At 43.2% G+C, this 21597-nt stretch overlaps 1 protein-coding gene across 1 annotated transcript in view; it reads right to left on the reverse strand.

The window, feature by feature from the left end:
- Positions 1 to 10608: 10608 nt before the first annotated feature.
- Positions 10609 to 21597, reverse strand: part of IGSF22 (immunoglobulin superfamily member 22) — a 35053-nt gene continuing 24064 nt past the window's right edge. The window contains exons 18-22 of the mRNA XM_066611211.1: positions 21094 to 21182; positions 19078 to 19270; positions 17334 to 17633; positions 13798 to 14124; positions 10609 to 10673 (exon numbers count right to left, since the gene is read on the reverse strand). Coding sequence (XP_066467308.1) covers positions 10609 to 10673; positions 13798 to 14124; positions 17334 to 17633; positions 19078 to 19270; positions 21094 to 21182 — 974 coding nt within the window. The remainder of the gene's footprint in view (positions 10674 to 13797; positions 14125 to 17333; positions 17634 to 19077; positions 19271 to 21093; positions 21183 to 21597) is intronic.

A 21597-nucleotide genomic window follows, 5' to 3' on the forward strand; every position in this document is an offset into this window, starting at 1 on the left:
ATGGTGCTGCCCACAGACTTGCAAACTTTACTGGGGATACTGTAGCTGCATTCATCCCTGAAGAGGTTTCTGACTCTGTAGATGAATTGGTGACTACAACTTTTACTCCCTTGAGGCATTATCTTTAGTGTTTAGATGGCTCTTCCCCAATTCATTTTGCTGGAGTGGGATTGCCACATGGGAAGTCTAGATTGTTCCTACAGAATTTACAAGCTGACCTTGTCATCATGGAAGCGTTGGGAGCGCTGCCTGTTACTTCATTGTATATGTATAATACTGAAGCTGGTACTGAACATTCCAGGAGAAGGCTCCTTTCAGAATGGTGTTTAATAAAGAAAAGAAAAACAGGTAGGTTGCACATTGGGGTTTAAGAGCCTTGCCTTCAACACTGGATGTGAAAATCAGCCTTGTGAAGTCATGTGAAAATCAGACCAAGCCTCCGGTTTTGCGTGCATTACAACATTACTGTGAAACCATTGTGTGTCTACTCAAGGAAGGCCCTGGGACTGAAAAATATGGCAACTTGCAGAAGCACTTGTGGGAGCTGTATGGGTAGTAGAGCTTGTGCTGTCCTTTGGTGAAACTGGTCTGAATCCAGTCTCGTACAACCATTTATTTATAGACCATGCAAAAGCCCTTCTTCTGAATGTGAATACTGTGGAGCGCCTGTTGTTCGGCAGACTTAAAAGCAACAACAAAATGCAACAATCTTCTCAGGCTGGGGGGAAAAATTGGAAATGAAAGAATGTTTTTTTTTGAAAAGCAGATGATGATGTACCACTAATCTACTGTTCTGGCAGACAATTTCCAGCATGCCTAATTTCAGTCTAGAGCACCAAAACGAACAGAAGAATGTTTCCGGCATCTGAGCATTCTCAAAGTCTAGGTCTCCAGCTGGTTTGCTGGCTGAATCTATTGGTCAAGGGAACTGCTTGCTTGTCAGAGCAGCTGCCATCTCTGTGTGAGGCTCTGGGAAGAATTTGGATGAGTGACAATGCTTGAAGCCATTTTCTTGTCTTCTGCTCATCCCCTCTTCCCAAATCCCAAACAAAGTCAAGGTACTGAAACAGGAAGCATTGGCAGTGGTTCACACTAAGCCACAGGTGCTCTGGTCACTGTGAGCCAGGATCTTCATATGGATCCCAAACAAGCATTAGCAAGTCGTTGTTACTTCTACCAGCTTGGTGGATTATCAGGGAACAATATTTATTTCACAAGAAGCCAGTGAGCTTCCATGTATTTGTGCATGTGTATATACCTGTCTGTACACACGACTATAGGGTTACTTCAGCCCCACCTGTGGCCAGAGCTGTAGAGACCACAGATACCTTCACACCAACAGCTGCAATGTAGGCCATTCTGACAGATACAGCTTATCACCAAAGTGCTGATAAACAAATCTATGCGCTGCTCTCCCAAGCTACTCATTCATTTTCTTTGGGCAGTGTTTGAACCATTACAGGTCCAACTGGGAGAGAAGTGCAACTCTGTGTCAGGCTACAAAAAAAGGGTAAGGTTGACCTGCATTGCAGCAGTCAGTGTGAAACTGAAACTGCATGCCTGCCAGGTTCATGGAACTTTGGGGGACTCACCATATACTTATTAACCACAGTATATTTCTCTGTGTTCACATCTCTTTGCAATCTAGTAAGTGGAGGTCATTTAAGTGTTTCCTTTCTTGTAGCCTGAACTGTCAGACTATACAACATACCTATAGAAACCATCTACTGCATTCTTTCATTGGACGTTTACACTTGGATGCAAAACTAGCTGTGCAGACATGCATGCAGTTTTTTGTTGACTTGTAAAAACCTAAAAAGAACCTTATACAAGGAATAGCCTTATTTTTGGAAAGCCACTTCTTAAGTAGTGCCATCTTTAAAGAAGCGCATATTCCAGGCATTCTGCATTTTTCCTGTTAATATTTCTTAGGTAAACCTATGTCAATATCCAGTTATTCTAAAGAAACCGTCAACATGGTAGGGTCCTCTAAATGTAACACCCTCATAGTGCAGGTGGACTGGGTAATTCAGCCAATCTCAGCAACTGACCGGGCTGTCCAGTACATGTGGCTGACTTATTGTGATGAGTACAAAGCCCAAAATATTTGCCTTTCCCTGGGATAGTTCATGCACTCTCAGGGCTCCATCCTATCCAACTTTCCAGCACCAGTGCAACTTCAATGAACACCTGAGATAAGGGAGCAAATGTTCCCTTACCTTGAGGAGGCCTCTGTGGCTGCCCAGCAACCACAGGATGCAGCACATGCCTTGTTGGTATGGCTGCACTGGTGCTGGAAAATTGGAAAGGATTGGGCTGTCAGTTGTCTGATATAATAATAGTAATTTGCTCACTTACAAATACAGGAACCTGCTTTTTAGGCATTTCCTCATCGGTCCAGTTATATGTTGGTTGTCAGTTGAGGAAATCTTGAGAGGCCCTACCTGCATATTTTGGTTTTATGTCATATTTTAACTGTTATGGCTTCTCTCAAAGAATCATGGCATTTGAAATTTGATGAGGGTATTGAGCATTCTCCATTGAAGCTCTCCAGCTCCCCTTACACAAATTTGGTTTCCAGTATTTCCTGGGAAGAGGGAATGACTATTAAGCCAGCTTGAATCAGTGATGTGACTAGGGTCAGACACGTTTAGATACAGCATCCCTAAAACATGGAGACAGGAAAAACAAGTCTAGAGCAACCATTTTGAACCTTTTTCATCTCACAGCACACTGATAAGGTGCTAAAATTGTCAAGGCACACCATCAGTTTTTTTGACAATTGGCAAGGCACACCAAACTGCTGGGGGGAGTGCTCATGTTCCCCAATGGCCCTGCTAATAAATTACCCTCCCCCGACCTCCTGCAGCACACCTGCAGATCATTCACAGCATACCAATATGCAATGGTTGAAAATAGCAGGTCTGGAGTGACATCCTTACCTAAACTTCTGGTAAGGATAGAAAGCTTCGATCATTATATAGACAGTCTATCCTTTTGCATCCCTTTGATGAAGGCTCAGTTTGATTAGATGCTTGAAGGTGTGGATGCAATTTAACAAAAGAGAGGTTTTGCTTTAGGGTGAGGCTTTGGAAGTTTTTAATCTGACTGGAGGCTACATTGCTAATTTTCAGTTAACTGGTAGGTCACGTCACGCCAGACAATGGTTTACATGTTGTGAAGTCATAACTCTTGTGGAGTTGGTGAACGTACATTTTTAAAACTTATAAGATTCAAGGAAAATTAGGCGACCGAGGGCCCAATCCTAGCCAATTTTCCAGCGCTGGTGCAGTTGTGCCAATGGGATGTGTGCTGCATCCTGTGGTGGAGGGGCAGTCACTGGGGCCTTCTTAAGGTATGGGAACATATGTTCCCTTCCCACGGGGCTGTGTTGTGGCTACACTGAAGCTGCAAAGTTGGATAGGATTGGGCCCTGAACAGTGGCATAGCTAAGGGGGTGCAGAGGGGTAGCAATTGCACCAGGCATCAAGCTTTAAGGGGGCAACAAGTTGAGCTTGATGCTAATGACCAAAATCTTGGTATGTATGAATAATACCATCATGTTGTATATCATTGGAAAGTTAATGTTATGCTGAATGCAATGAAACAAACTGCTTTGGAATATCTGTATTCTATATCAAAAGTTATGGCCAATTAACCATAAAATGAAAACACAAGTGCCTTATGGAACAAAAAGTAGATTTTTCTTAACTCAAAACTGACCTATGAAACTGATTGTTCTGAGAGGCAATGACATATTATTGACATGTTATCATGATACATCATGAAACCAATAAGGTGTTAATATGAGTCAGCTCTCATTTCCATGTATCAGAATAGTTACCCCTGCTTAACTGGGTAAAAAGGCACTTTTTCAAGTAGTGCCCCTCTTATATTTAGCAAGGAGAGAAGAACCATCCCTCTTCACCCCAGCACAGTGTCTCTGCCTGATAAGGGCCATACTTTTTATTCAATTACTTAATTAAATTTGATTTTTTCTGTGTTGGGGGCTACAAATCTTCTTTGACCCCAGGTAGCAGATAAGATGCTTTAGCTATGCTACTGACTGAGGGGAGGCAGCAGAGCAAGTGGGTGGCGAGCTGCTGTGGGGGAGGTGGTGGGTTGCTCCCAATTTTCACTTTTTTAAAAGCCCGGGCGTGATGTCACTTCCTGTTGTGACATCACTTCCAGGGCAACGTTTTGAGCTTGGCAGTGGACTGCTACACCACTGGCCCCGAGTCATTGTACTAAATTAAGATTTTTGTATCCTGGCCTTGACTTGCAGTGAACAAAGAGCATTTTCATACCTACTTTTCAATTGTCTTTGGGTCCTTCTCATACTGTTAATGTGAACATCTGATTGTAATTAACATGAAAGAGAACGTGGAGGAGAGGCACGTGGAATGTGAATGAGCCTTCTGACCAAATGCAGGTTTTATTTTCACTTTACAAACTGACTGAAGCAAGAAGCACTTTAAGCCTTGTCTGAGAGAATGGCTGGCTTGTGACTGTGTGACTTGCTTTTTAATGGGTCCCTCTGAGCCTGAGTTGCATCCTTTTTTTCCACAGTGAGGTACTGTAGTGGCACCAGCTGCTCCTCCTGAATCCATTGCTATGCTGTTTTATTCATTACTGTGTTTATTTCAAATTGTTCGTGAAGAATTTTTAAACAGTGTGATGTAGAAGGTGGAGATTTCCAGAATGTTTAAAAACAGGGAAATGGAACTTTTTTATTTTTGCTGCTCATAACATTAATTTCCTACCCCTTTTTTGAAATGCTGGCTTCATAGATTCTAGGAATTCTCTGTTCTTCAGGCAGTAGTGTAGCTGAGGGGGTCACAGCACTAAGTTCTTGTAGGTGAATGCACTGCGCAAATGGCTCTTCCCCTTCCCCTTCCAAGCCATTCTGGGCAGTGAGAGCAAAACAGAGGAGGCACTTGATTACGGAAATGGTATTAAACCTTGATTATGGAAATGGTAGCATAGATTTGAGAAATAGAAAAAAAATGACTGCAATTCTTCCGTCATAGTTTCTGTGGCTTTACCACCTGTTGGATTTCTGCCTGTCATTTTGCTCTTAAAAGGCATCTAGAGCAGAGATGGGGAAAAGGGGGAGGGGTAATCCTAGAAAAACTGATAACTCTGGTAATGCTATTTGAAAGGCTGGTAAGCTTGAATGGGAAACTTGGTTTAAAATAACAGGGATGTATAATACTGTTCCATAATATTGGCAGCACTTCATTCAAGAGAAGAATGGTATCTACTGAGGATGAAACTGCAGTAACAGGCTTTAGTTGGTTGGCAGCTTTATGCATTCGCTGCTTATCTACTGCCCCCCTCATGACCCCAACCTTGTTGTAGACGTACAGAGTATCCTCTGGCTGTTCTTTATCTAGTACGGCAATTTCAATGTTTTTCTTCTTTCAAAACACTGACGTCTATGGGTCTTCTTCTCTTATGATGTCACTTCCAGCTTCCAGGAGGCTCTTCTGGGTTTGATGGCTCTGTTTTTAGATCAACCGTCTGCAGTAATGAATTGTCTGCCCCAGTGGAAGAAGAGGGACAATTTGTCACTACAGACAGTTCCCCCCAAAACAGCTGCAGAATCCAGAAGAATTTTTTCAGTGTTCAACCACTGTGCTCCAAACTCTCATGGCACACCTGTGGACCTTATGCGGCACACCAATGTGCCACAGCAAACTGATTGAAAATTGCTGATCTAGTAGTTCGTATGTAAATGTCTTTAGATCTGCAAGAGCCAATTGAGGATAAATATACAAGTTCAGATTAACTGAAGTTTGTTTTTTTTTTGGATGGTACAGATCTAAGCAAACCTGAGGATGGAGATTACTAAGAAGTCTTGGTATAAAGGAATATTTTCTAAAGAATATTTGATTAACTTTGTCTGCTCTAGACAAGACTCAGAAAAGCAATATGCTAGTAATAGTTAAGTTTAAAAGCACTATCTGTCACCATACAGTTGCTGGATAATTGCATTGTAAAATGGCATTCCTTTGATTGCTTTACAAGTATGTTGTCATTTGGTTAACACTGTGGTGGGTTACTGTTTGCACACTATTGAATCACTGACCAAGATAGTGCTTTGTGTGCATCAGAATTATTGGAGAAGAGCCAATATAATGGAAAGCATTATCAGCTTGAGGTAGTTTAATTCTGTTTTGGCAGAAGCAGAGATGGATTACTTGAATTCTGGCTCCCAAAGTAAATGCAGTCCTGATTAACATGCCAGCTACTTACTTTGGGATGAAAGTTTTGATTACCATTTAAACACTGCTTTTTTCCTGGAAGAAAAAAAATCCTGAAAGCAAAAAAGTATTTAGCTTTGCACCTAATTTCTATAGACCATTGCACCATTTCCACCCTCCTCTGAGGCGAATTAGATTTCTTCACCTCTAGAGAGCTCATTCTGCTTATTCAGAAGTGGTGTTTGCTTATTTTAGCACTTTTAATCTATTTCTTTAATCTTAGGCCACAGAGCCAAAAGTTTAATATGTGGTAGGCAGTCATGAGATGGCAAGTCACTTGATGGCATGTGTGTCTGTTACAGATCTGAAATAAATTTGAAGGAAAAATTCTCAGGCATAGTCTCCTTACTCTGTTGCTAGCTGAATCGGAATCCACCCCCCACCCCAAACATTGCTCCTTATGAATAGTCCTGGATTTAGGATTCAAGTGGAAAGGGGGTAAAAATATTGAATTTAGCAAGTTGTGTAAGACAAAAACATTTGCTAACACGGGTTCCATGTCTACACGCTTGCTTCTGCATGCAGATTATGCTCTTGGATTTGGTCCTGCACATGCCTTGGGGTGGGGACATCCCCCAGTGGCACCCTCTGCCTGCTTCTTGATGGTGACTTGGGCATACTACTGCTGCCACTGGTGGTGAGGTTCAGCGGTCAGTCTGGCTACTTGGGTCCTTGGTAGGCATGGCCTCTCAGCCAGTATCTGATGCAGCTGATCCTTTTGGGCTCTGGTCAGGGATAACTAGTTGTGCATAACAGTGGTGGCTCTGTAGAAAAATGTGCACCCCCATGCCCATCTCAAATTACATCCTGAGATGCTGATGGGGCTTGAGAATTGCAATAGGATATGAATGTAGATTTCCACCTGCATTCACATTGCCTATGTGTGCGGGAGATCTGCTTTTCCACACAGATCACCCTTGCTGGAATTAGGCTTTTGGCTGGCTGATGTAAAATTAAGTGGTGCCCTTCATGTCCAAGGAGCTATACTTGCTCACACCAGCAGAAGATCTAGTTTTCTGCATCTTTCACTCCAGTTTAAAAAAAAATGCCTGTACCTACCTCACAGGGATAGTGTGAGGAACAGATAACATTGTTGCATCCCTCCAAAATGGGAAGCATGTAAATAAGTACTGTTATACTATTGTATGCTATAATGTTAAGTCAGAAGCTCGCACAATTTTTTTTAAAGCATCATCTGTGACTACCACTTTCTTTCAGATAGATTTGTTTGTATTAGAACAAAATAGTCAGTACTGTTGCTCTGTGCTAAAGAACAGGTTTCAAGTACAGCATATATTACAGGGGCATTTCCACCACCTCCCAAGTGTTTCTGGATAGACTATACAAATGGGATGGTGGTCAAATTGATTTCAGCTCAGCACTGACCTGTAGTAACCACTTGTCCTTTGTCAGCTGCAACAAAACACTGTAACTAGTCAACATCTTGGAGGGGAAAAAAACCTTTCCATTGGCTTTGTGTGCTACCAAATCAAGTCTCCCAGCAAACAAAATGCAACATATTGTGCTTCTCTAGTTTATAAACTGCCTATACAGTTTATTAAGAGGAATAACCCCTAATGATATGTGGTTTTCAAACTGTGGGACAGATTCACCAGCCTCAGAGGACACAAAACACTTGAAAGGGAAGCATGACATTCCAGAGAGGACAAAGATCCTCCCTGGCTGGCAAAGTCAGAGACAGTTTCCTTCCAGTAGTAGAGGCTTAGTGTTGTAGTTATCGGCCAAACCACCTGTAAAGCTACAGAGTAGTAGGAACATAAGAGGTACTTCTAGCCACAGTAGCTCCTCTGCCCCACAACCTTCCTTGACTGGTTAAAAGGGTGTTTGAAATTGTCGATTCTGGGCCTTTTCTCATGCTAGTGCTGGATTAATACTCCAATTCACAGATCTTTATGCACACCACTGTGGACGATCTATATGTGCAAGAATCCTGTACACATGCTTACAGAAGACACACCTTATGACATCATACAGGGCCTTTGGAGACAGTGTTACATCCTTATCTCAATGGACTTAGAATATCTAAAATATTCATACTGTCAGAGGTATTCATAATCAGTGCTCCTAGCACATAGGTGTGAAAAAGCACTACACATGGTAGGGGAGAACATAGCAAATAATTGGAAGTTTGGATAATGAAAACTGAACTATTTGTCATTTGTGTTTATGGTGCAACAGAGGTTAATTGAATAAATACCTTTGTATCAGTTTACCCAGAGCACCTCAACCAACAAGATTTGGCTTAAGATTATTAATACACCCTAATTGATACCAAATCTCTTCCAGCCAGTCACAAATTATTATTTCTGTCTAACCTACAATATGTTTGGCACAGTACAGACAAACGAGGAGGCTCGTAAAAGGAGCCCTTTGTAACAACCCCAACCATTTTTGACACGCACACATTTTTTTGGACCATATGTCTCATTGCAGTGAAACCATAAGTAATATGAACTCAAAGGCAAATGCAATGCAAATGTTGTACTCTCTCTTTTCATATTCAGTTTGTTTGCTTTTCTTTTTCAGTTTGAATAATGTTCCGTTGTGTTCATTTTTTTCTTTTCAATGTAAAGCACCATATCTGCAGATAGAGATCTTAAAAATAAAAAAATTAACCAGCCAAAAGACCAACATTTTTGCTGGGTTTTCTTTTGTTACTTATTGTGCTAAACTACAAATTAAATCAGAGGTGCTGGGATTGGGGAAGTCCAGTTTTTGGGTCAAGCAGGTCACAGTAATATGGTGGCCCCAAGTATTTTCCAGTTAACTCTGTGAAACTTCTGAGTTTAAAGGTTGATCCAACTTTCATCTGTGTGAATCAGGAGCTTACATGCCCACTGGCAGCAAAATAGACAGGACAACACCATGTTGACTGACAGTCAAGATATTTGTTTTCCTAGCAGCCTGATTAACAACTGTTCTCATTGGTCTCTGAAAATACAAGATGATGGATAGCCAAGAAGATGAACAGTCTCCACGGAAAACAAGGACCTAATCGCTGGTTCCGAATTATGCACATCTGTCGTTTGAGTGATGGGGCACAAGACTTAGATTTGGTTTACTAAGGGCCCAATCCTATCCAATTTTTCAGTGCTGGTGCAGTTGTGCCAGTAGGGTGTGCGCTGCATCTTGTGGTGGAGGGGCAGTCACTGGGGTCTCCTCAAGGTATGGGAACATGTTCCCTTACCATGGGGCTGCATTGTGGTTACACTGGAGCCGGAATGTTGGGTAGGATTGGGCCCTAACTTATCACAGAGTTAGGTGTAGAGTCCCTATCACTCCCATACAAACCTGCTCAATTGCTAACACCTCCCAAGGCCTTGCTGTGAGTTTCCTTACCTTCTGAGGTTAGTGGGATGGTTACCGCTGCAGTTATTGTTTATCAGTGTATGTATAGTGTTGTGTGGGGCTTTAATAAATTCTATTTAATTTATAATGATAATTGTTACTTTCTGGTACCATCATTTAAAACAATGAAATGGTCTCAAGGACTACAGTTGAAAGGCGGGCCAGAAATATTTTCAGTAAATATACAGTGGTTTACATTTGGTAAAATCCAGTATAGCCTTAAAATAGGTGAATTATCCTTCACGTGGAAGAACAAATAAAACTGTAGGTCATAAGAAGCTGATACTGCAATGACAATTCAAAAGAGGAAAAATATCACCCAAACAAGCTACACCCAACTGAAATTGGTCATTCAAATCTATTGCCTGAGGTGCATTATTAAGGATTATGTTTCTCCTTTAGATATAGCTGAAATCTTGTGTCTTTTTCCTCCACTGTGCTGAGGGTTGCAAAATGTAGTTTGCTCTTTAGCAGTTATGTTTTTAGTGTGTGTGTGTTCCACAGCTTGGCACAACTTTGCTGTATAATAAATACAAAAGAATAGAAGCTGGTTCTGATCTTGGCTCTTGTGGACATTAATGCCAATGAATAACTGGTGACAATATTTCAGTGCAAGAGAAAAGAGAACAAAAAAGCATGATCAACAAAAAGCCATAGTGGGCTCTTTTTATTTCCTAAGTAAAATGTCTCTTGGTACTGGCTTTGTTAGTCATATAGCTCTGTCATCCCTGAGCCTGGTTGGCAAACTATTTCATTGCTGTTCCAATGAATAGCTCCTAATGGACTGTGTGCCAGCATCTCATGCAAGTTAATGACTACAAGTAACAATACAGTCCTAGTATTTAAGCCACAGATAGCAAAACTACACTTGATCTTAGCCAAAAGGCTGAGAAGCGATGCACAGCGAAACTAAAGCATCATCAGTTATTCTTTATGCTGAGCTGAATTTAACATTCGTTCCTGCTTCTGTTGCTCACATGATGTGTTTTTTCTGCAGGCTCTCAGTCACTGAATCCAGAAGGCTTTTGTCATCTTTGTCTAAAAGAGAAAGATAATCATATTAACCAACAATCTTTCGTTTGCTACTGGAAAATTCTACTTAGAGTCTCCAGGTCAAGACAGTGGGGCAGAAGAACATTCCCATTCCTGCATTGTTAAGATTGTTATATACACCAGAATTTCACCAGGGGTCAAATTAGGTTATCATAGATCACACGGTTGGGGCCTAGTAATGCCAACAGCAGACCTATCTTAGAACCAATCTGTGTGATGGGGGGAGGGAGGTAAGATTGTTTGCTCTTTTTATAGTCCAAGATCCAAATTTGGCCTCCATGGTGCTATTTGCAAGGAAAAGGAGCTCTTATGGGTACCAGATGTGACTTTTACAATTACAGCAGTGGTTCCCAAACATTTTAGGACCAGGACCCACTTTTTAAAAGTTACTCTATCAGTGTCCACCTAGCGTTAAAGACTTTAAAAAAGTTTCACTTTACCAGCTGCTTAAGCTTCCGTTTTTATCTTTTTTACTTTGGTGGAGGGGCTGCCTTCTGGTACATTTGCTGAGCTGCACATTCATCAGATCAGGACCTTATGGTGGCCTTGCGTTTCCTTTCACCTCACCTTCAATAAGAGCTGAGGTATGTTCGCCTATTCACAACTAATGCACATGTGTGGCTCAGTTTTGCTTTCCATAGTGCTCAAAACATTTTCCTTGTCTGCTTGGGATGGGGGGGGGGAGTTCCTTCTCAACAGTTTGTTGGGGCCTTCATTTTTCAAATTGGGACCATTGTGGTTGCGTTCCCCTCAGTCTGCTCTTCAAAGCACATTTGCCTACTCATGAATAAACATGCACATGCTGATCCTTTCAGTCTCCATAGGGATCAATACATTTTCCTTGTCAGCTATCAGCTTGTCAGTTTTGCAACCCAGTAAAAGCCACAGTTTGGTAATCACTGAATTACAGGATTATAGAAATGGAACAATCCAAACAGGTTGAGACTTTGCTTGTGTGCAAGTACATGAACCCTCTCAAGTTCTAAGTCTGGTAAGCTTACCTAGAAAACACAGTGATAAACTCATCTGACCATTTTCACCATTTTCCTGTTCTCACATTTTCTGTTGTGATCTGAGGGAACTGGGTAGCAGATGGTGTTGGCCCTTTTCATAATGCATTTGACTGTGGCTGAGCTGTATTAGTACAATACACAAGAAGCCACCAGCTATACTGAAAACTGGCAACTTTGATGCTAAAAACACACAGGAATTTTAGGAGTAAGGGCCCAATCTGTCCAACTTTCCAGCACTGATGCAACTGTGCCAACAAGGCATGCACTGCATCCTATGGTGGAAGGGCAGTCATGGATGCCTTCTCAAGGTAAGGGAATGTTTGTTCCCTTACCTGGGGGCTTCATTGTAGCTGCATCAGTGCTGGAAAGTTGGGTACAATTGGGTCCTGAGTCATACACACTTTTCAACTCAGGGTTGTATTTGAAACAGGGACTTTCACATCCTAGCATTATCTTGAAATGGTCCAAGTTATCATATGAGAGTCCTATATAGTGACTCACCATGTTTTAATATCTTAAAGCCAGTAGGCATCAATGGGATGAACAGTTCTCGCACAGTAGGATCATCAGCATGCAAATAGACTATTTTCACTGGTTCTTTGAAAAAGGCATCCCTTTTTGTTCTGGATATCTAACTGGTTGGGATGAAGCAGTTTCATGGGATGCCCTCCCCTCCCATGGATTTGCTTAATTGCTGTTTTGATGCAGACTGAGCTGAAGTTGGGCCACTTCTCCAATTTGCAGAATACAGAACTGAAACAGCAGGCTGATATTGACCCTTGTCAGCCAATTGTGCGGAAGCAGTGACCGCAGACACAAAAATAAAGTTGAACGATCCAGCCAAATATAGACTCTTGTCATTGGTGCTTTGTCAGTTTCTTTCCAAGTCATGTCTGGAAACATCACTTTTAGCTTTCAAGGTAAAAAGGACAAACACATCCCATGAAACATGACACCTTGCAAACAGAGAGGATAAAAAAGTGGGGGGAGGAGTGCAGGGCCAACAGTTCTCTGCAAACTCAGGCAGCAGATTCACTGAGGTCTAGCCTTGGGGTGGGGGAGTTGCACTCTGGGATCAGTGTCCTGCACTCTGATTTCCTTGCCCATCTGACTGCTTCCTGAAACAGGTGGGAAGGCAAGACAGTGTTGGTGGCAGTGACAGTAGTGGTGACGGGGTGGCTGGGCTAATGCGAACATAACCAAAATGAGGAGGGAATTATCCGTAGGTGTGCACTAGCAGGACACATGGATCTACACTAATTCAGGCAGCAGATATGCTTGAACCATCCCTGAGCAGCTGCATGGTCTAGGGTGAAGGGACAATCATGCCACATGAGAATCATGCTCTCTAAGGGAGCTTGCACACATGAGGCTAGAAGCGCCTTTGACTTGCTCTGACAAGATTTGGCTGCAGATGGAGGCAGCCATTTTTTACATAGAAACTACATTCTAGCCAATCTAGCGTATAAGCCTTACAGGTGCAGGAAAAGCAAAATATACTTTATGTGAAAATTACCAAAGGCTAGGCCAACATTACAAATTTTACCTGGTTTTAAACACGCTCAGTTTTCATGGCTTCTCTAGTTCTTCCTCATAGCTTCTCCTAAGAAACCTTAGGAATTGTTGGGCAAAGATGGCTCAAGTTCTTTGTTAAGAGATCAGAATCTTTCTGGTTCCCCAACCTAGATCTCTTAGCTTTCTTATTTCCCACCTCATACACTCTACTCATTAGGTTTCTTTCCTTGTAGGATTCCTTCCACATCCACCGCTGTTTCACCATGGCTAACACTCTCTTGGTGTAGAATACATTTTAAACAAGAGTACTGATAGGAGGTTGCTTTCAGAGATAACAAAAGAGCTGCTTTTGGAGACAGTGACAAGAATTATGGCTGCTCAACAAATCGTAAGACAAATAAAGGTGAATTCATTGTAACTGAATTAATCTTGCCCTGTTATTTTACCCAGACTGGATAAAAGGTTCTCCTTAAGCATTTGTACATATTTTGTTTGACTTATCATGTTATTTTATGCTTAGTATGGTAATCACCTGGCACTAGTATAGCCACAATCCTTACCAAAGTAGTACTTCAACTTACCATATACAGTCAATGTGCAACTGCATTTCTCCTGCCCAAGCTCATTCTCAATTAATATTGAATAGTCTCCACTGTCCTTGGCAGTGCAGGCAGGAATCATCAGTGTACAGACGCCACTGGTCGAGTTATACCAGAATTTAGAATTGGCTGTGATGTTGACGTTGCCTTTGTACAATGTCACCACAGGACGGGGGTTTCCCAGGAAAGCACAGCTCATGGTACAGTCATGGCCCCGGCGCACAGCATGGTTCTTCAGTGGTGTGATGAAACGAGGGGCGTGGCGCCAGTCACGCTCATGATATTCTTTAACCTTGGCTTGGAAAAGCTCTGTTGATGAAACAATGATATCAGCACTGGCACTACAAAGGGTTTACTCTGGTCAGAGCATAAACACTGGGGTCATCAAGAAAATACTACTTTGAAGAATCATCACCATCACCATGGCTAGATCCCAAATTGCAGACCATAACCGGCCAAACATAGGCTATGAAATAAAAATAATAATAAGAATAAAAATAGAATAGGCCTATCTCAGTTCTGCCCAAAATGGACCTTGAGTGCTTGTCATGAATCTTATTCCAGGTTCCTGAAATGTTATATCAAAACATATATATGAAAATCAAAAACATATAAATGATTTTCATAACTCCTCTTTTCTGAATGATCTCATTTTCTCCTTGAAGAGCTGGGAATCTTGAGGATTGTCCTTATGAGGTAAGGTCTTGAGCTACAGTAGAAACATTCCAGACATGCAACATTTTGGGATGAATCCAGCTGTCATGCTTTACATCTCCTCTTTTATGCTAGTTTATTTTTGAATGTGCACATCTCAATCTTGGATATCCATAAGGTCACAGGATGCAGATCTCCACGACAACTTTTTCCTAGGCAGCTCTGGTATGTTGGGTGTAATAAAATAAGCCAGGTAGGTTCAAGTTCTGCAGTCCTATTCCAATTTGTATTTATCTAACTGCATTGCTGGGTGTTTTAAAACGACCTGTTCCTTATTCTTGTAAGTCCTGCTGCCTAGCAAAGTCCACCAGCTCAAAAACCAGAAAGAAGCCCAGCTATAAGAAAAATAGACTTGGGGGCTTTTGCAGGGGCAAATCACTACATATGAGAGAGGGCCTCCCCCCCTCCCCCCCCGCTGATGCTCTCACATAAAGTTGCAAACATATTTTGGTACAGCTGCCATGCTGGTGTGGACCCTTTCGAGGGAGCAATGGTGGGAGAAGCAGATTTGGCATGCCCTTCACTGAGTGCCGCTACCTCCCTCCAGTGTGCCACAGACATGAGCTGTGCTAATCTGCTTCCTGCTCACTAAAAGCAAGCGAGAAATTGATCATCTACTTTGCTAATGCCCCTGCTGGTTCCTTCCTCATGCAGTCAGATCACCCCCCAAGGAAGGAATGAGTGAGTGAAGTGAACTGGCTCACCACTACCCATACCAAAACACAAACAAAAACACCACAAAAGCAGGCACTGGCAAGCTGCTTTGCTACCCCTTCCCCTCGTTCCTTCCTTGTGTGGTCTGTCTAAATATAATGGGACTGCAGGATGAAGTGAGGGGAAGCAGTTACTTGGCACCTTCCTTGTCATCCTTTAAAATAAAACAGAAAGTGCAGTGCACGCTGGGAGGTCTCAGCACAACCTGCATTTCCTGTTTATTGAGAGGATTGTGCAGGAAGGAGCTGAGGTGGTGGAATGCCTCATCAAAGATAGGATCTCAAAACACATAGACGAACAGGCCTTGCTGAGGGAGAGTCAGCATGGCTTCTGTAAGGGTAAGTCTTGCCTCACAAACCTTATAGAATTCTTTGAAAAGGTCAACAGGCATGTGGATGCGGGAGAACCCGTGGACATTATATATCTGGACTTTCAGAAGGCGTTTGACACGGTCCCTCACCAAAGGCTACTGAAAAAACTCCACAGTCAGGGAATTAGAGGACAGGTCCTCTCGTGGACTGAGAACTGGTTGGAGGCCAGGAAGCAGAGAGTGGGTGTCAATGGGCAATTTTCACAATGGAGAGAGGTGAAAATGGGCAATTTTCACAATGGAGAGAGGTGAAAAGCGGTGTGCCCCAAGGATCTGTCCTGGGACCGGTGCTTTTCAACCTCTTCATAAATGACCTGGAGACAGGGTTGAGCAGTGAAGTGGCTAAGTTTGCAGATGACACCAAACTTTTCCGAGTGGTAAAGACCAGAAGTGATTGTGAGGAGCTCCAGAAGGATCTCTCCAGACTGGCAGAATGGGCAGCAAAATGGCAGATGCGCTTCAATGTCGGTAAGTGTAAAGTCATGCACATTGGGGCAAAAAATCAAAACTTTAGATATAGGCTGATGGGTTCTGAGCTGTCTGTGACAGATCAGGAGAGAGATCTTGGGGTGGTGGTGGACAGGTCGATGAAAGTGTCGACCCAATGTGCGGCGGCAGTGAAGAAGGCCAATTCTATGCTTGGGATCATTAGGAAGGGTATTGAGAACAAAACGGTTAGTATTATAATGCCGTTGTACAAATCTATGGTAAGGCCACACCTGGAGTATTGTGTCCAGTTCTGGTCGCCGCATCTCAAAAAAGACATAGTGGAAATGGAAAAGGTGCAAAAGAGAGCGACTAAGATGATTACGGGGTTGGGGCACCTTCCTTATGAGGAAAGGCTACGGCGTTTGGGCCTCTTCAGCCTAGAAAAGAGACGCTTGAGGGGGGACATGATTGAGACATACAAAATTATGCAGGGGATGGACAGAGTGGATAGGGAGATGCTCTTTACACTCTCACATAATACCAGAACCAGGGGACATCCACTAAAATTGAGTGTTGGGCGGGTTAGGACAGACAAAAGAAAATATTTCTTTACTCAGCGTGTGGTCGGTCTGTGGAACTCCTTGCCACAGGATGTGGTGCTGGCGTCTAGCCTAGACGCCTTTAAAAGGGGATTGGACGAGTTTCTGGAGGAAAAATCCATTATGGGGTACAAGCCATGATGTGTATGCGCAACCTCCTGATTTTAGGAATGGGTTAAGTCAGAATGCCAGATGTAGGGGAGAGCACCAGGATGAGGTCTCTTGTTATCTGGTGTGCTCCCTGGGGCATTTGGTGGGCCGCTGTGAGATACAGGAAGCTGGACTAGATGGGCCTATGGCCTGATCCAGTGGGGCTGTTCTTATGTTCTTATGTTCTTATGTTCTTATGAGGTAAGCAGCTGCTCTTTTTCCTCCTTGGTGGTGGCAGTAACATCAGACAACGAGATTGGTTCAGCTATCCCTGCTGTAGCACACAGGGAAAGGTTTAAATGCCCCCTCTTATACACCATGGTCTCAATCCCAAAAAGCCCTGTCTCCAACAGCAACAGCTATTTTAAGGAAGTAAGTCACAGGTAAATCACAAGCAACAATGACCTGTTTAGCATCATAGCTAGTGCCTGTCTCCAGCTGCAGAAATACCTGGCAAGCTTGCAAGCCTAAAAATCAATCTGCTGAGATCTAAGCAAAGCACTGTCTGTCTCAGATGTGAAAGTGCAGGGATGCACACATACCTTTGTCCTTATTTAAATGCCAGGAGTCCTTGGAATCTAGAGGATCACTGTCCCCAATGTCATTGCGGGCAATGATCCGGAAGAAATATTTCCTGCCCGGAAGCAGGCCCGTGACAGTGTACTTGTCACTGTATACTTTCTCTGTTGCCGTGAACCAAGTGGCAGTGCTGGTATCACGTTTCAGGATTACATAGTGGGCGCTGCCAGCATCCTTCACATCTGGAGAGTGATTCCATTTCAGCGTCACAGTGTTTGGCACCTCCTCAGACAGGTTCAGGTTCGTAGGAGGCCTTGGGAAGTCTATAGCAGAAATAAAAGCAAAGTATGAGCCCATTTTTTGTCTCTGTGACCATTCATCCTTGGAGCAGTATCTCTTCATCTCCCCCCACCCTGCCAGGATACCAGATCCTTCTAGCTTGAAAAGCTAAGCCATATGGCTAGAAAAGGTCTATCCTTTTCTTTCCCACAAAAGCTTCTCTCTTCAATTAACTGTGTCCAAGTAATAAGGCCACTTGCAGCATTTTGTTAATTCATCTGTTGGCAGCCTTCTCTCTACCAAAGTGTCCCCGATTAGTGGGGCAGCAGATGTGAATATACAGTATACAATATAAGCACACTTCTAACTCAAGGACTCACCAACCATGTGAACAAATGAGGCCCATTTAGAAAAAGCATCATTCTTCCTTGACACAGAGGAGAAAACAAGGGTAACCAAATGTGATGCTGATCATAGCCCTATTCTGAAGTTTGTACGTGCTGTATCCAAGTACAATAGCTACATAAAACTCTACCCCAATGTGTTTTAAGCCCCACCTCCAGCCACCAGAAATATAGTATTTCACATCATGGAGAGGAGCTCTCCCCACCTGCATGTGTTCTTCTTTTTCCCAGTTGAGCACTTAAGTGCCAACTTAGGTGTTTAAGAGGAGTTCCCCAAATAAGCAAGGATAAGAACATAAGAAGAGTCCTGCTGGATCAGGCCAAAGGCCCATGTACTCCAGCTTCCTGTATCTCACAGTGGCCCACCAAAAGCCCCAGGGAGCACACAAGACAACAGACACAAGCTGCTTCCTGGTGTCCTCCCCTACATCTGGCAATCAGAGGCAGCCTACCTCTACCTTGCACATACCTTCCACGACTTGTAACCCGTAATGAACATTTCCTCCAGAAATTTGTCCAATCCCCTCTTAAACACATCTAGGCAAGATGCCTTCACTACTTCCTGTGGCAAGGAGTTCCACAGACTAAGTACACGCTGGGTAAAGAAATATTTTCTTTTGTCTGTCCTAACTCTCCCAACACTCAACTTTAGTGGATGTTCCCTGGTTCTGGTGTTATGTGAGAGGGAAAAGAGCATCTCTCTATCCGCTCTATCCAGCCCCTGCATAATTTTGTATGTCTCAATCATGTCTGCCCTCAGGCGCCTCTTTTCTAGGCTGAAGAGGCCCAAACGTTCTAGCCTTTCCTCATTGGGAAGGGGCCCCAGCCCAGTAATCATTTTGGTTGCTCTCTTCTGCACCTTTTCCATTTCCACTATATCCTTTTTGAGATGTGGGGACCTGAACTGGACGCACTACTCCAGGTGTGGCCTTCTGGCTTGGGAGAAGCCTGCCCTGACATTGCATCTTGGGTTTACATGGAATGTGCATCCTATATTATCCCATTCTGGTATTTAAGTGGGCAGAGAAAGAGCACAGACTCACAAGCTCATGCAATCCCAAGCCTTTACATCATGCTCTCATACCTGTCACTTGCACGTGGATGTCATAGTGAGCTTCCCCATAATCATTGCTGAGTACAATACGGTAGCACCCAGAATCCATTCGTTTTGTGCTGTGGATGAGGAACTGGGAGTGGTTTTTGCCTTTAGTGATGGTCTCTCTTCCCTTTGTGGTAAATCCATCTTTTTGCCAGACCACACTTGGTGGCGGGGAGCCCTGCCAGAAACAAAACATGCCAAAAGCTATTAATTAAATGGGATACTTACCAGACCCAACTTCTCCCACCTGTTCCTTGCCCAATCCTATCATCTGCTCCTTTTACCAGTTGCTGTGTGACACATACCTGGACAGCTGGCAGGTGAGGGAGTAGCTAAAAAGAATGGGGAGGGGGAAATGTTTGGGAGAAGCTATAGTTGCTGAATTAGTAGTTTTAAACTAGTAGTGAATGTCTAGGTTGCAAATTGTCAACCTTAAATGTTGGAGGAAGTGAGACCACTACAATCAACAGCCATGGGAATCAATAGCAGGGTGTTGGTTCTTTTGCTAAGCCTTTCTTTCCAGCCCTGTGAAATCTGAACATCAACAGCAGCAGAATTGTGCCTGCACACACACACAGAGAAAATTCTGGAAAACATCAGTTGTAACAACCACCAGGGTAGAATTGAGAATGTTTTACTGAATTCCCATCAAGTAAATCACTATTAACTCAACTGCAGAGACAGAACTTCATGGCATGGATCTGAACAGGAGGAGATTACAGGGTTCATAAACTCCTGATTAGTCTGGTGTCCCAATTGGCTCTACTGTGATTACCAGGAAAGCACAGATGTTTAAAATGTTCCATCTCTCATGGTCATTATTTCTAGAAGGGGGAGGTTTCGTATGTGCCTTATGTTCGTCAAGCCCGATTTGGCATGATCACAACATAACCATTTGATCTGGTCCATGTTGGAGAGTCCTTAGTGTTTGTGGCAGGAAAACATACACTTTTTAAAAGAAGTTTGCTGCAACTCAGAAGCCATGTAACAAAGAACTTGCAGATCTGCAAAATGTCTTAACAGATTATATACTCCAAAGCCATACATTATTGTGGGTTGTTTTACATTTCACAACAGGATGGGCAGAGAAAGATAGTCTATCTCAGAATACCTAGCTCAGCTACAGCATAATCCCATCATTGGACTGTACTGCTGGAACCCACATTCCAGCAGTGCAGCCCAATTTACATCACTGCAAAATGTGATGTTCTATAGCACGCTATGAGGCAGCTGTTATAAACAGTGAGTTATGTCAGCTTAGCACCAAGTCTCTCTAGATCCCCTGAGTCAGCAGCTGGCAGCGGGAGAATCAGGGTGTTCTGTGGGAGGAACTGGGGGAAGGGAAAGAGGGGTGGATCCAGTGGCAATGGTACATGCTGGATCTCATCTCCTCTTTTTAAAACTTCCCCACCCGTTATTCCTCCTCAGACATATGCCACCAAAATAGGTGGCATATGTCCAAGAAGATCCATGGGCAACCCCTGAATAAAAGGAAATAAACAGAAAATTTGTTATATAGGAGGGAAGAACAGACAAGGTTGTCCCCACTGTCCACTCTGTTTTGGAAGAAAGTTCTTCAAGGCTGAAGCAGTCCCATACACCCTTAGGGAGAAGACTGATGCTCACCTGGACACACTGGTAAAAGTATGGCAGGAAGGAGAGGCAAGGATAACAAAGGATGCATGTACAGCAAAAGCAGTTACAAGTGTTCAGGCTTTCTTTCAGTTGAGAGCATAGACATCCTCCCGTGGCTACTCCGCTAGTCAAACTGGACCAGCAGTAAATGAAATGGGCCCCACACTCACATCCTGGACCACGTGCTTTCTAGATCATCAGTGCTCTGATTCAGAGTACCTGTCACTCTCAACCCAACTGCTACTGGTGAAAAGAAGGAAGGCAGAGGGCCAAGCAAGGGGCTGGGGTTTCCCAAGTCTTGATTTCAAAGCAAACTTAGACAGAATTTCCCTGATGGTCAATCACAAAGAGCAAAGGTCAGCTTACACTAAAGGAGGCATGAATACAAAGTGCAGTCCCTGCACGGACGACCATGTGGCTCTTGAGCCTGGCACTCAGATCAAACTTAGGAGCCGCTGTAAGACAAACCAACACAAAGAGGGGGGGGGGGGGGAGAGAGAGAGAGAGAGAGAAGTATTTGTCAGAAGGTCACCATTTGTCCCACAGTAACCTATTACAACTTTTCAGCACCAAAGTATAAGTAGTTAAATTAAGTCAGGAAGAGTTTTCAACTGTTATCCAAAAGCTGACCCAGTAATCCTGGAACTGCACAAATAGTTACAGGTCAAATACAATGCAGGAGTCATGCACTGTATCTCCCAATATTTTCCCTTTATCTAGCCACAAGAGGCTCTGAATTTGATCAAAGCAGTGGGAGAGAGAGAGTGTGTGTGTGTGTGTGTGTGTGTGTTTACATGGGGATGCAAGCTTTTCCAAGCAAAATTGCCACATGAGGCTACTTTGCTTCCTCCTCCACTGAGGAAAAAGGTA

This window comes from Tiliqua scincoides, chromosome 1, assembly GCF_035046505.1.
Source record: "Tiliqua scincoides isolate rTilSci1 chromosome 1, rTilSci1.hap2, whole genome shotgun sequence".
Taxonomy (NCBI): Eukaryota; Metazoa; Chordata; class Lepidosauria; order Squamata; family Scincidae; genus Tiliqua; species Tiliqua scincoides.